This window comes from Hyalella azteca, unplaced genomic scaffold, assembly GCF_000764305.2.
Source record: "Hyalella azteca isolate HAZT.00-mixed unplaced genomic scaffold, Hazt_2.0.2 contig4675, whole genome shotgun sequence".
In the NCBI taxonomy this organism is placed as follows: Eukaryota; Metazoa; Arthropoda; class Malacostraca; order Amphipoda; family Hyalellidae; genus Hyalella; species Hyalella azteca.
Window position 1 is genome coordinate 249,551 of NW_025934886.1, and position 16,407 is coordinate 265,957.

The 16,407-nt window shown below is 37.2% G+C and overlaps 1 protein-coding gene across 1 annotated transcript; it reads left to right on the plus strand.

The window, feature by feature from the left end:
* The first annotated feature begins 945 nt into the window (after positions 1-945).
* Positions 946-15,814, plus strand: LOC108673768 (P3 protein). Its single transcript, XM_018161639.2, has 10 exons — positions 946-1,029; positions 8,161-8,247; positions 9,060-9,214; positions 9,799-10,059; positions 10,820-10,996; positions 11,431-11,653; positions 12,624-12,738; positions 12,933-13,002; positions 13,128-13,277; positions 15,508-15,814. Exons 2-10 carry the CDS (start codon positions 8,175-8,177, stop codon positions 15,691-15,693), a joined length of 1,410 nt encoding a protein of 469 aa, XP_018017128.1. The 5' UTR covers positions 946-1,029; positions 8,161-8,174; the 3' UTR covers positions 15,694-15,814.
* Positions 15,815-16,407: the final 593 nt, after the last annotated feature.

Consider the following 16,407-nt stretch of genomic DNA (forward strand, 5'->3'; position numbering starts at 1 on the left):
CGGTCGCAGTTAGGGAATGAATAAGTTCGTTCCTTCGAAACACGAGGAAGAAGAGAATATTTTGTTTTATCTATAGAAGCACTTAATTATGACAGAAATAAATATTTGTGACGAAATGGTACTTGAATATGAAGAAAATTTAAATAGCAATTGGTGTGTCTGATTCGTCGCTATTGATCTAAATAGAAAGAAAACATTTTAGAAAAGAAAATTTATGCGTTGAAGATTCTACCAAAATGCTGCTGCATTGACACTTTTGGCCCGGAATTTAGCCTGGATTTTGACCCTAAATTTTCTACCTACCAAATGGTAGCAACTTTTTACGCATAAAATCTTGCAATCTCAATGCAGGTTCTCATTGAAAGTTAAAGCTTTTCAATAACAATAAAAATTTTGAGCGCTAGCCTCGTCAGAATTTTTTATATTAATTTTTTCGATTTAGCACGCTAAATGCAAGTTCCATGGCAACCTTTTCAGGCATAAAACCCTCAAATCTCGCAGTCGATTAGAGTCTAATGACCATGCCGTCAAAATACAATTTAAATTGTACTCTGGTGAAGCAATGAAAGAAAAATATTCACAGTTTATATATAAATTATCTTCCAAATAAGCTTATCTTTTAACCAACTATCATGAAAAATCATTTGCGAGACGAACTACCGGTACCGTACGCATATTATTGGTTTATTTCCCTAGTTCTTCATTACCATTTTACACTACTGATACAAGAACAAGTAATTTAGAAATGTCAACTCAGTTATTTGCTATTAGGGAATGAAAACAATTAACTGATATTAATGTATTAACACATTTAATAAATAATGTTTCAATGCCTGTTTCAGAAATAGAATTAAATCTCAGTTTCAGTCGATCCGGCTCAACCGACCGACGGACAGAAGCTTATAAGACAGCCACCCGCCGCCTTGTGGCTCAGTGCGCCTCAGGACGTCGTACGTGTTGGTGTATTAACTTGATCACTCCGCCACTTTCTATCGTCAGATACTTGTTCAGCTGTGTCTTCACGGAACGGTAAGCAGCATTGAAAGTATGCCTCAGTCATGCTATAAAAGTGGCTTTCTCTGAGTTTGTTACCTCTCTCTCTTTAGTCCATGGTTGCATAGGTTACACCACGGTCACCGGTTTCCCAGAAAGGTAACGGGAAACGTTCTCCGCACAACAGCCCTCAGGTGAAGTGCCAATCCCTGTTCTTTTTTTTCTTTTTTTTACGACAAAGTCGTTCTGCTTCAGTTTATCCTGTAGAAATTTGACTGAAGCTAGACGTTGTCTTTCTCGGAAATTCGAATAAAAATTTCGCTCGGAATTTCAGGAATTGCAGTCGATTATTCCCCATGTTTTGGTCTTTTTAGACAATGAATGAGATAGTCGTACTGTCGTCATCTCGAGTCTCAAATGTTGGTGATTTTATATAATTAAATATTTTTATTTACAAGGTGCATTCACCATTCACAAATGTTTGGAATATTCGCACGTAGCGGTAGAAACATAGGCTATGTTCTTTTTTCAATTTTTTCATATTTGATTGAACAGAATTTAATAACTTGTGTACTCTGTTCTGATAATTTAAAAGATCTTCGTTATTTATACATATACTGTGGTTCTCTAAATTCTAGCTAACATAAACATATAGCTATAGATAATTTAATATCTAATTATTCCTTATTTTACGCTAATGTGAAAATAACATTACTGAACTTCAAACTGTATAAAAAGGCCACTGGTAGAAAATGTGCATGAAACAGGTTTGTGTTTTGGCCAATGCAAACCTGCCGGGCCTTCACTGCCAAGCTCAAGGTCACTATCAGCATATGCGCATCCCGTAGCATAATAATCTGCGCATCCCGTAGCATTATTATATGCACATCCCGTAGCATTATGATCTTCGTAATCCGTAGCATAATAATCTCCGCATCCCGTAGCATTATTATATGCACATCCCGTAGCATTATGATCTTCGTAATCCGTAGCATAATAATCTCCGCATCCCGTGGCATAAAAATGTGCACACCCCGTAGCATAATAGTATGCCTATCTCGTAGCATAATAATCTCCGCATCCCGTAGCATAAAAATGTGCACATCCCGTGGCATAATAGTATGCATGCACCGACGCAATCATTACGTCGTAGCATGGTTGTGACATGTGCATTTGCGAGTATACAGATGCACGAGTCATATTGCCCCAATATTGACACACTTGCTGCACGTAGCACTGATACAACCTTATGCCGGGCCTTACTAGATCAGGATGACCCACACAAGAGTTTAAAGTGCGTCGTTATTTGGACAAAGTCTCATTTATTTCTCAGATTATAAATATTTAACTTGACTGCGTTAAGAACTAAAATGCATGAATGCCTACGTTTTATTATCACACAAAATACGTCAACACTGAACATGCCGCGACAGGAAAAGCGTATACGCAGTAAATTACGTGAAGCCAGAACAGTGTAGAAAGTATAACTTGAGCTGGCATGTCTGGGAGCTCCGGTGAGTAGATACAGTATATAGTGACAGTGTACAGGATATGGTGTACGGAGATGGTGTATAGAGGCTAAGTCATCACAGGAGATATAGTCTATACAGGCTAAGTCATCACAGTCAGGAGATATAGTCTATAGAGGCTAAGTCATCACAGTCAGGAGATATAGTCTATAGAGGCTAAGTCATCACAGGATGCACGCATCCTCTTACATTCACGATTGTTCTTCACGCAAACTCACGCAGCTGCTCTCGGCTCATCAGCTCGCAAGAAAATGTCTGTATGCAAATTAACCTTCAAATGGCCAGAAAAATTGATAAATAATAATTATTTACGGGGAATTATAAATGGCGAATTTTGTATGGGGAATTATATTTAACCTTATAAAAAAGTGTTTCGGTACTATATGTCTGCTCTCTGCTCGTGCTGTGGGCAAGAAAGTATGCCACAATTTGGACAATAATACCCATTCAATTTTTTCAGAGTGCATGTGTTTTTGATATATTATTCGCCATCTTTTTATAGAAGCTTATCATAATTCTCCTCAATGCACTGCATGATATTTTGCTTGCAATGCGATGTTATCTTTACATCCTTATCACCCTTGCTCGCTACCTTCAAGTGTATTAAGTTAATGGATCAAGATAAGGAAACCTCAGAGAAATTAATGGCTCATTCTGTCCATAAACTGACACACTTACTGCACGTAGCGTTGATACGCCTTTTTATCGGGTCAAACTGGGTCAGGGTGACCCGCACAATGACAAAAATGCATTACTATTTTGACGAGTCATATTTATGAGTGTAGCTAGAGCGAGATAAATTCATTATTATGCGATTCAAAATTAGTTTTGTTTAGTGAAATTGATCAAGCTTGTTCCGGTCTTGAAATCTTATCCTGGATGTTCTCTGAACACTCTACATTTCGATAAATCAACAAGACTTAATTTGTCCGAATAGCGATGCACTTTGTCCCTTATGTGGGTCATCTTGATCAAGAATGCATGCCCGGTAAATGGACGTATCAGTGCTACACGCGGCAATTGTGTGTCAATCTTTGTACAATATGACTCGTCAATTTTTCTGAGTGTAATAAATCATCCTTGAACGCAGTGCTCGGTGAACAAAAAATCAGAATTCTTAGTTGCGACAAATATTCTTCATTAAACTTTTTATAGTGCAAGAATGCGAGGTAAAATCGCTCCAGGTATTCGATTTGAAATATTTCATTGTCATGCATGACGTAAATGTTCGAGTGGCCGAAATCCCACAATCAATGACATATTTTACAAATTCCTTTTTTTTTTGCTATTGTTGTTCTGAAGTTCTAAGATGTTGTTCTGAAGTTCTAAGAACCACTTATGAGACTAAGAATCTCCGTCTAGCCGCGCCTATTAAAACAATAACAGGCATCGGACCATTATATATAACGTTTTATAAAGAACTTACTGGCCGGTACTTTTTGTAGTCTTGTAGTTCATGTGCAATTTTAACTCGTTTTAACGTCTAATATTCAGTCATTAGACGAATTAAACGCTTTTTATTCATGCCGACTTGTGTGTTGGCCACCTTGCGTGTGCCAAGAATTCTATTTTTTGATGTTTCGAAATGCCTAAAGTTGTGTGATCAACTGAGTTCGAATTTTCTCGTACCCATGAAGCCTATTATCACTCAGAGAAAGAATGAAACTTTGTCCAAATAGCGAAGCACTTTTTGCACCGCTACGTTCGCACTCTGCTCGTGCCGTCGGTATAAGAAAATGTATATTTTTTGTAGAATATGTAATATTCATTTTTGTAAGCAGGCAGATTTTCGCTCATCACGGCATAGGCTGAGCTCGGCGAGGGGAAACTGTGGCTGTGAGGGGAGACCCGTAAGCGATACTGTGGCCCAAGGGGCAGCGCCCTCTGCCATATAGTTGAGGGTCAGACCATAACGAAAGCCTCCTGTAGTTCCTGTAAAATTTTAACTCGATTTTACACTAATAAGTTTGTATCAACTTCTTTAACATGATAATGGTTCAACAAGTAAAATATATTATTTTGCTAAGTCACAACCAAGTAACAATCCTATTACTTGGTATAAATTTCCATTATATATTCTCTCTTATATAGGAAAAAATTCAAAGGCAAAAGAACAACTCGAAAAAATTCGGGGATTTTCAAACGGAATGACTGCCCGCCGATTTTGAGACTGCCTGCCAATTTAGAAGGCTAGAACAAAACTTTCCTACAGTAATAGACAAAAAACAAGTAGTCATAGATTATTATTCAATGCAGAGGAGCGGATGATCATAATACCTACTATAATTTTCATCGCACTAAATAGTTAGGCATTATGATCAAACTCACCTTTGCTGAGAAAAAAAATATCTAACCTAGCGTTTTTTAACTTCATTTTGAAATTTACACGGGTATAGTTCTCACTTTTATTTGAATATATTTTTTTTAGTTCTTTTTTCATGAATATTCCCGAATATTGATAAGAAGATTCATCGCGAGTTTTTGCTAAGTAATTATTTTCTTATATATACGTTAAGATTAACTTTGCAGAGGCGCTGCTGATTTTCGTCTATGTTTCGCGAATACGAAGGTTATTTTTTCCGATTTCCCGGCAAACAATTTGCATTTGAGAGCTTTGTCCCGCACAAATTTTTAGGAAGATTATCCAGGAATAATTTTGCATCAATTTCTTCGACATGATTATGGTCAGTATAGAAAGAATATATAAGAAAAGCGAAATAATATATAATAAATATATACATTTCTTATACCTAAATAAGAAATATATAATAAGAAAAACGTTCAGTATAACACTTATCTTAAAGCTAAATGATACCTTAAACAATAGTGCATTTTTTCCGTAAATGAGAAAATGCGCTAAAAATATACCTCGGTACTCACTGCAGCGATTGAGAGAGAGCGCATTTTCTCGTCGACGAAAACATGGTCACGGACAGACGGACGGACATGACGAGCACAATAGGGCCTTTTTTTCCATAAATGAGAAAATGCGCTAGAAATGTACGTATTTCTCAAAACATAAGTGATTCTTTAGTGAACCGTACGTGGTTCTCGCCCACCGTATCATCAACCGTTGATCCCCACGACTCTGGAATCATCTTGCGTTGGAAAACAGTCCCGCAGGATCTGTTTGCGTCCGTGGATTCCATTCACTATCCACGATTCCATTCATTATATGCTGAAGGGAAATATGATACCCATTATGGTAAATTGATATAATCATAGAAGCACAAATCGAGATAATCATGGAGTTTACAAAAAAAAACATTGCAAGAAATTGTTCGCAACTACAGGATAAATTAACGACGTAAAATAGCGAGTAGCTTGTTCAAAATGTTGTGCCGATCTAACTAACTGTTGAATGTAACATGTGTCCAGGATTTCTGTAGCCGTGTTGTCAGCAAAACACGAATTTAAAAATATGTTGCATAAAATTTTATGTTGAAGAAACTGTTAAATCCAAAATCACGACGTGTCCAGGATCTCCGTAACAGTGTTTTTCACTACATTCTGTAAAACCTGATGGTGATGCAGCGAAAATTTGCATCACCATCACGAGTGGCGAAGCTGATTCGAAATTGCGCCGCGTCATCGCAGCGCAAGTGGGATATATATGTTCGCTATTGCAAAAAAAAAAAACTTAAAACCTCGGTATTCAGAATACTGTTACTAATTCTCATACTAACGTGATCTCAATGATAAGATAAAGCTATAATTAAGAAGGAGAGACATAGAACTCCAGTTTAGAAGGTAGAAGGCCATTCGAACCTATTTCTTTCGTGAAACTTAAATGAAGTCTCAGATATAGATAAAAAAGATAGATAAGGGAAAAAAGAGATTTAAATTTCCCCCAACCCCCATATCCATCCCCCTTTTTGTATTAATTTACTTCTTTGAAGGCCTTCTTTTTCTGAGTGGCCATCTTTCATGTTAGCAGAACAGGCACTGGTTTCCTTACGCTAAACTTCTTGCGGTTGAGCTCGCTCCCCATAACAACAATAACTCGTTACGCTTAAGACGTCTGCATTTTTGTGTGGAAGCTTAACGCCCTTGCGTTGATGAATTTATGTACGATTTACTTGCTCTTGTTGCCTACTTCACTAGAACGCAGCATAAAGTTTCCTTTAGATTTAGCATGCGTATTTATAAATAATGAATGTGGGTAAATAAGTATGATATGTTGAGTGCTTTGTTTCTTTTTGCCAATATTTGATTAATTACGCAACACGATTAGTTTCTCGATGCCTTTATACGATTAGTTTCTCGATGCCGCTTTGCGATTAGTTTTTCGTTATCATTATATATTTGCGTTGTCATTATATATTAGATTCTCGCTGTCACTAAATAATTCAACTCACGACCTCCAAATTCTAGTTCTGTGCGGTTCACCTCGAGGCTGAACTTTCACTCTAACCGAATAATCACGCAGTTCGGTAATTACCGGACGCGTGTTGCGCACCGCACAGATCTTTCACTATAAATAAACAGCAGAATGCAAGACTTAGGGTCATGCCGAAGATTGATTAAAATTCTGTGTATTGCTGGTAATTGGTTGCGGTATCGAGAATTAACTCGTTTGTCTACTGACAGTAACTCTCGCTACCAGGGCACATACTTTCAAAGTTCATCAGCCAATCATTGACGGCCTTTCAAGCAAAATCCACCAATCATAGACAAGAAAATAGAGCGTAAGTACTTACGTTTAATTAGCGAATTTTGAAAGTATGGCCCCAGGTCTTTATGAACAATCGAATAGCACTATACGAAGGTAAATTTAAACGTAGACAAAGCGATTACACAATCAACGGTGACCAACAATTTTGACCAAATAGACTAGCGATTCAATTATGTAAAAGACCCTCGTTATACTTCAATATGATAAATTAACATAGTCTGAGTCTCTGAGAGCGAAAACTTGTATAGACATTGCATAATTTCCCATTGATTCAACAATTAGTATGGACACAATTCCCTTCAAAGGTTGAATTTCTTTGCTTGAACTCCACTTACGAATTCAAGAACAATTCTTGACTTTCAAGTCTTCAAATACGTTATCTGTAATAATTATACGAACTTTTCTAACTCACCTAGAAATATAAAGACAAAGATAGTCTGATAGACCCCATGAACACATAAACCTTTCCCGATGCCCAGAGATGACAGTGGTAGAAACGATCAGAATATATTCAGATTCTGGCATTGTCTGCGCGGTGATTTGTGATATTATACAATCGCAGCTACTTGCAATTCTCGGTATATTCAGAATTTTTTATCCTGAAACAAGCGTACCGCTGACGTGCTTGTATTGTGTGTAGATTTTGGTTAGTCCCTAAACACAGCGGCTCTTCTTACACTAGCCGAACACAGCGGCTGTTCTTAGACTAAGCGAACATAGCGGCTGTTCTTAGACTAGCCGAACACAGCGGCTGTTCTTAGACTAACTCTTCTTAGACTAGCCGATCACAGCGGCTGTTCTTAGACTAGCCGAACACAGCGACTCTTCTTAGACTAGCCGATCACAACGGCTGCTTTAGATTTAGACTAACGCAGCACAACAGCAAAAAATAAGAACATTTACACGAAAATGTTTAAAAAATATTTATTATATACAAAATTTATTATGTCCTTATATTTTCAGGTGTACCGAGCAAAATGTGCCCACTGTACCCCTTCCACATGCTGCTGCTGTACGCGGCTGTACTCTTCTCCGCCTGGACCATTACAGGTGAGAACTACCTAATTAATAAATACTCTCAATGGATTAATTATCCTTACATGTTGCTCTGTTAATAAACTAAAAATTAGTTTAACCTGTTGCTTAAATAATTAGCTTAAATTGTTCTTTGATAACCATGACTTGCGTTTCAAAGTATTAATATCAGATTCAACTAAAAACAGTTGAAGTATCCTTCGAAGAATGCCCAAAATATTGTTTTTATTTTTCGATTAAAAATATTAAATTTATATAAATATTTCCGTATTTTTGTACTGCCCTGGACATATTGTCCAAATAGTGACACACTTTCTACGTAGCATTTATACGCCATTTTTGCCTGGCCAAACTGGCTCAGGATGACCCACCCAAGGATGAAAGTGCATCACGATTTGGACAAAGTCTCGCTATACTTTTCAAAGAATTTAAAAGCAAAGAAAACGCCAAGCAAATTTTCCATTTCGATAGTGAAAACTTTTCGAAGTCCAGCTTAGAATTTTGAATTATAAAATTATTGTATACATTTTTTTCATTGTCGAACTTGCGATGTAGCTGGACTCCGAAACGTTTTCAATATCGATATGGTGAATTTGCTTAGCGTTTTCATTGCTTTTAAATTCCTCGTGAACTTGCGATTTAAGCAGACTGATCATCTAAGTACTTACTACTAGCAGACTTATAATATAAGCAGACTGATAATCTAAGCAGACTGATAATATAAGCAGACTGATAATATTAGCAGACTGATATTATAAGTACTCACTACCATTAGACTGATAATATAAGTACTCACTAAGTACATTACCCTTGTTTCGGTGCGCCAGGGGCGGCGCTGGTGAAGGCGCTGTCGTTGCGGCCGCGGTTGGCGGTGAACGGCTCAGCGGTGCCGCAGGTGGCGCTCACTGAGGGCGAGGAGGTGGACGTGGCCTTCCTGCTGGAGGGCCTCCCTCCTGACTACTCCGGCACCCTCCTGCTGCAGGTGCTGTGTTGCTGCAGGTGCTGTGCTGCTGCAGGTGCTGTGCTGCTGCAGGTGCTGTACTGCTGCAGGTGTTGTGTTGCTGCAGGTGCTGTGTTGCTGCAGGTGTTGTGTTGCTGCAGGTGCTGTACTGCTGCAGGTGCTGTGTTGCTGCAGGTGCTGTGTTGCTGCAGGTGCTGTGTTGCTGCAGGTGCTGTGCTGCTGCAGGTGCTGTGCTGCTGCAGGTGCTGTGTTGCTGCAGGTTCTGAGGATGTTGTGTTGAAACCGTCCAGGCAAATGACATTAAAACAACGTTGATTACTAGTTTATGTTATTAAAACAACGTTTATTCAGCGTTATTTTAACGTCTGATTCCCGGCAATCGGACGTATGTATCAGTGCCACGTCTTTTCTCTTATCCTGATGTGGGTAAGAAATGTTTCACTATCCAGACAATATGACCCATTTATTTGATCTTAGTTCAGTTTATTATAAAAAAAACTTCTACTTGCATTTCTTCAACTTGATTGATCAACTTGATTCAAAATTTTATTGTTTCTTGCCATTCTTCTACTCAAAAAAAAATTTTCTGCGTCTAACTCGTGCAGGTCGTGACTCCAGACGACATTGAACACGCCTTCGTGTCGCCCCACTCGTTTAGAGTGGACCAGGACACCACCACTCTAGACCAGCCCCCTCACTTCCCCATCCCCTCGGGGGACAACAATGATACGGGGAGTACAGGGGGGAGGTACCTCACGGGGGAGTTCACCGCCCGTGGGGAGTTCCTCGGGTTCTCGAAACTTAAGTTCGTCCTCAGCGACGGCGGCAACGACAGTGAACTTGTCGAGACTCAAGTTCCGATCAAGGTAGGTATGGTGACTTCATATTGCAGGAGATTATGGTGTCGTTGCGCAACGAGTTATCTATTAACAATAATACGTAAATCCTAACCTATGAGTAATATATTAATAATAATCAATATTATTCCCGGGTTCACGTTATGAGGTAGAGAGCTTTGCTCGTGATAGTATGTACATCATCAATACCTACATTATAATCTTAATGTATTTGTATTACGGTATTATTATTTAGATTAGGATTATAATGTATTTATTCATTATCATTATAAATATGTATATATAATGTATATATTTATTGTTATTATGAATATCTATTAGAATTTGTTTATTTATTATTATTATACATGTGTATTGTAACGTACGTATTTTTTATTATTATTATAAATATAAATTATAACTTATTCATTATTATTATTATTATTATATATACGTGTAAGGTGACAATGGTTACAAAGTATATATTTACTATTATTATAAATATGTATTATAATATATTTATTTATTATTATTATGAATATTTATTGTAATGTATTTATTTATTATTATTAGGAATATGTATTATAATGTATTTATTTATTATCATTATGAATATCTATTGTAATATATTTATTTATTGTTATTATTATGAATATGTATTATAATTTATTTATTATTATATATAGTGTAAGGTGATAATGGTTATAACGTATTTATTTATCGTTATTTTAAATATTACTAAAATGTATTTTTTATTATTAATATAAATAATTCGTGATCACGTGTGCAGGTGGAGCGAGGCCCACACGTGCTCGACAAGATCTTCGTGCACGTGGTGGTGCTGCTGGTGGTGATGGTCTACATCAACATGGGCTGCACCATCGACCTCGACACCATCAAGCTCACCATCAGGAGGCCCGTGGCGCCTCTTATAGGCCTCCTGTCGCAGTACATCTTCATGCCTCTTGTGAGAATAGGAATTATTAAAAGCTTTTATTAATATGCAATGTTTTAATTTAAAGGTACTTAATATTGATACTTTCATCTTCATGCCTCTTGTGAGAATAAAAATTATTAAAGGTTTTATTAATATACAAGGTTATCATTTAAAGATACTTAATATTAAAGTTTACATCTTCATGCCCCTTGTGAGAATATTTCCTTGCTGTTAATTTGTCAGTTTTCTGGAAAACTTCATCTTTTGGCTATCGCTATAATAAAATATATAATAGTCCTGAGCATTTTTTGAAATGAAATCTATTATTTAAGAAGACTTTTTTAATATAATTATAATTTAATGTAATTTAATATAATTATAATACAATAAAATATAATATAATATAATTTAATAAAATATAATATAGTATAAAATAATTTAATATAATATAATCAAATTTTCAGTGTTCGTACGGCCTGGGCTACCTGTTGCTTGGGTCTTCCCCTGCCCTGTGGCTGGGGCTGTTCGTGACGGGTTGTTCCCCAGGGGGAGGGGGGAGTAACATGTGGACCTACTTGCTAGGTGGGTCACTGGACCTCTCTGTGACCATGACCTTCGTCAGCACCATCACTGCCTTCGTCGCCATGCCCTTGTGGGTGTGGGCACTAGCGCCCACCATCTTCGTGGGTGAGCGTTTACTTATTATATACAAGATACTACTATTTTATTTTTAACTTTTTTATTATATTGGAGGCCCACCATCTTCATGGGTGAGCGTTTATTTATTTTTTTATAAATAGAATAAATAAATTTCATTTCATTATTAATAAAATTTATAATTGTTATTTTATTATGTAAATAAAATATTATTTAGAATTAACTGTTTTATTATATGGGATAAAATATATCCTTGTTTTTTGTTCCCTTGTACATTTGTTGAAAGAGAATTTTTGGCAATCTGTCATATTGGTAACTCAATTTAAAAAATCTTTAAATTTATAACATATTGTCATCATAATAACAGAAAAAAACAATCTTTACTTGTTGATCAAAAATCTTCTCATCCCCGCTCAATTCTCGGTAAAAAATCATTTGTAAATTTCAAATTCATCCTCAATAATAACCCTAATCAAAATTTACCGTCAAAATTTACCCTTTAAAAGTTGAACTTCATAATATTAACTTTTTTGTATACACTTTGCTGCTGATATCTAGATTGTTCTTAAATCTACTTTAATAGTAACTAAAACTTTGAATTCTGTACCATTAATACAAATAATAATTTCTTATCAAAAGGTTTAGATATTTATACTGAAAGTCATTCATCAGACGAGGAAAGTGTATGCATTGTTTTCAAGATTGAATTCAGATTCAATATATCAGAAAGATGAATTTTCGCACGTATTTTTTTAAAGCTTCATTCACCCTGAGTTCATTAGAAGTACAATTAGCGTAGCTGTCGAAATATTCTTAAATATTTCCAAAAAATGTTCTAAATTATATTCCATGAAATATTTTTCTATAACGTAACCTTCCTCGTTTCTCCGGCCTGTTAATGTGCCTATTTTTTGTAGTGTTCATGTAGAATTACTTTAATTTCTCCAGATTAATGCAACCTTTTCAATAGTTGATGACTCACTTTTGATGTTACCCTCAGGCGGGGAGTTTGACTCACTTTTGATGTTACCCTCAGGCGGGGAGTTTGACTCACTTTTGATGTTACCCTCAGGCGGGGAGTTTGACTCACTTTTGATGATACCCTCAGGCGGGGAGTTTGACTCACTTTTGATATTACCCTCAGGCGGGGAGTTTGAACTTTTACTACCATTAACTACTACTTTTACTACCATTAACTACTACTTTTACTACTATTAACTAGGTACTACTTTTACTACCATTAATCACTACTCTTACTACCATTATCAACTACTTCTAGTTCTCTATCATGACAAGTTTTTTTCGGCAGCGGTAACTATGTTACTAAAAATCATAAGTTCTTCAAGTGGCACGTTACCTACTACTTTTATTACTTCAATGTGATAAATTTATTAGCAGTGGTAATTAGCCAAGTGATATTTATATAAATAATGATAATTATATCATAATAATAATGAATTAAAGATGATAATAAAGATATTAATAACAATTAATGCCGCCGTAGGTGGCGGTGTGCGGGTTCTCACTTCCCCTGCTGGGGTTCATGGCGGGGGCGGCGGCGGCGGTGGCGACCCGGCGGGAAGCGGCGGAGGTGATCGCCATCAGCGTCGAGACCGGCCTACAGAATACAGGCCTAGCCATAGGCCTACTCAAGGCTAGTGCCTTAGTTCCTCTAGAACTAGATAATACGCTAGTGCAGCAGCTCGTTTAGAACTAGACAAGCTAGTGCAGCATATACTCCAGATAACCGGCCTTCTCGAGGCTACTGCAGGCTGCAATTCTTCTAGAACTAGGTAATGAGCTAGGAAAACGATCACCGGGCATCTAGCGTTGGAACAACGTTGAATAACGTCTTGCTAGGAAGGACGAGACCGGCCTGTTGAAACAGGCCATCGAATCGTCTTGTTCAAGGCTAGTTAGGGACTAGTCCATCTAATTAACTAGTCCACTAAGACTAGTTAATGAGATCGTGGAATAGTTCGTCTAGAATTAGTTAATGAGATAGTGCAAGTTCTTCTAGAACTGTAGTTAATGAGATATTGTAATAATTCGTCTAGAACTAGTTAATGAGTTTGGTGCAATAGATCGTCTTGAACTATTTAATGAGATAGTGCTATAGTTCTTCTTTAATTAGTTAATGAGATAGTGCAATAGATCGTCTTGAACTATTTAATGAGGTTGTGCAATAATTCGTCTGGAACTAGATGATAAACCAAATCCTCGCGCTAATAAGCGAGGAATAATGTTCTCACCGGACATCTAACATTTAAATAATGTTAATTAAACGTTGTATTAATGACCTCCTCATATTGGGTAGCTACTGGCCCGCAGAACACAGGCTTGTCGATCTATAAACGATCTACCAGAAGTAGTGTCAAGCGTGTGCTCCATGTATGCCGATGACACAAAAGTTTATAATACAGTTAAGGATGCGTCAAATAAAATGCAACTGCAAAATGATCTTGATAGTTTAGTTGATTGGGCTGATACGTGGCAGCTGCGTTTCAATGCTGACAAGTGTAAAGTACTTCACCTCGGGAAGAACAATGAACAGCAAGCTTACAGCATGAGAAAACACGGTTGCAACGAGAGGGTTATGATTGAGAAGACTTGCGTGGAAAAAGATCTTGGAGTTTGTGTCAACAAGGAACTAAAATTTTATAGGCATATTGAAACGCAAGTTAATACATCCAATAAACTGCTTGGACTGATCAGACGCTCCTACGAGTACCTAGATATAGAAATGATGAAGCTGTTGTTCACCTCTGTCGTGCGCCCGAACCTAGAGTTTGGAAACGTTGTGTGGTCACCGAGACTTGAAAAAGACAGAAATTTAGTGTTCAAAGACGTGCAACCAGGATAATTCCAGGCTTGAAGGGCAAGTCTTATGAAGAAAGATTGAAGATTATGAAGCTTCCCAGTCTCCGTTATCGTCGCCTGCGTGGTGACCTCATTGAAGTATACAAGTATACTCATGGTTTGTACAAGGTCCCAGAAGGATTACTAGAATTTGAAACAAGAACCAACACCAGGGGCCACAGCTATAAACTAAAAAAACTGCGGTGCAACTTATCCACGCGACAACATTTCTTCTCGCTTCGAGTCACTGACATGTGGAACAGCCTCCCTGAAGATATTGTTGACGCTCCGAGTATGAACGCGTTCAAGAACAGACCAGACAAGGCCATGCATGAGCATATGTTTAGTCTTAAAATGCCTCGTACCCTACGGAACAACTGATATCTAGAAGCTATTTTAAATCTACCGTCCGTTGAAAAGATCTGATCAAAAGGCCAGTCTAGTCAAGAAAAGCACAAGAATCGGCGACAGGCCTTTCCAGGCCTATTCTTTAATGTCGAAGGACTATACTATACTATTGTCCGAGGCTAGTGACGTAGTTCTTCTATAACTAGTTAAAAGACTTGGATCAGGGCTTATGAACCAGCTTCACTAGATGTTGTCCTCTAGGAAGAGGTAATTAGAAAGAAAAATACTAGGAACCTGCCTACAAAAGATGAACCTGACATCTATCCTCAGACTAATGTTGTCTTCTTGGATAAAGCATTGAACCAAAACTGTAATTTTTCATTTTTTTATTTTTTTTCTTGAAAAGTGTATTAATTAGCCCAGTTGTTAAAATTACCCCAGTTGTTAAAATTACCCCAGTTGTTAAAATTACCCCAGTTGTTAAAATTACCCCAGTTGTTAAATTATCCCAGTAGTTAAAATTACCTCAGCTGTTAAAATTACCATAGTTGTAATAATTACCCAACTTGTATAAATTACCCCAACTACTGATCTTTACACCAACATTTTTCCCTGAAAATTTCACATATTACACGGAGTTCGGGAAACTTCTGATGTTAACAATTCACATCTTCCAGATTTCGCTGTCGTCATTTTCACCTCTGGGCGACATAGCCATGGTGGTGCCCATAGCGGTGGCTACCCTTACTCCGGTGCCCCTCTTCGCAGCCTACTTCGTCACGCTGTGTCGCAAGAGACGTCTCGGCAAGGGCTACGATACACACGTCGAGCTCGGCTCTGAGTCGTCAACTCCAACGTCATAAAACTAATGACATTGAAAAAAAGTGCAAATGACGCTGAAAAAACGTGCAAATGGCGTTGCAAAAACGTGCAAATGACATTGAAAAAAGCGTGCAATAAGAATTATTTTCGACGAAATAACGTTTATTAAGCGTTATTTCAACGTTAGATGCCTAGTGGAAACGTTTCTTTCAATTTCAGATACCCTATGGGAGCTAATTATTTCGGAGGCAAATGATGTTTAAAAAACGTCAAATGACGTTGGAAAAAACGTTGATTAGGAATTGATTTCGTTGAAACAACGTTTAATTAGCGTTATTTTAACACCAGATGCCCGGTAGGATTACCTATATTGGTATCACTAGTGCCTTCCTCGCCCGTGTCTGCTTCGTTAATGTTTTCTATTTTTATTTTCAATTTATTATCATTCTGTTATCAATAACTCTTATTCTCGAACGGTTTTTATTCTGTCATATTGCATCTCTAACATTTGCTGCATCATTATCTATATAAAGGTATCCTTATTTACGACTGCCTCGCAATGCTGTGACAATCAGTGAAAAATTCACCGCTTTTCTTCATCCTCTAACTTGAATATTTTTCTCTGTACGAAAATTGAAAAAAAAGTTGAAGGTTTGAGTGTATTACCGTTTTTGAGGGAGGGGGCGGAGTTTAATTATATTATATTCAGGTTCTGAGTATCACTTTTATTAATGACCTAAGATTTCCAGAAATCA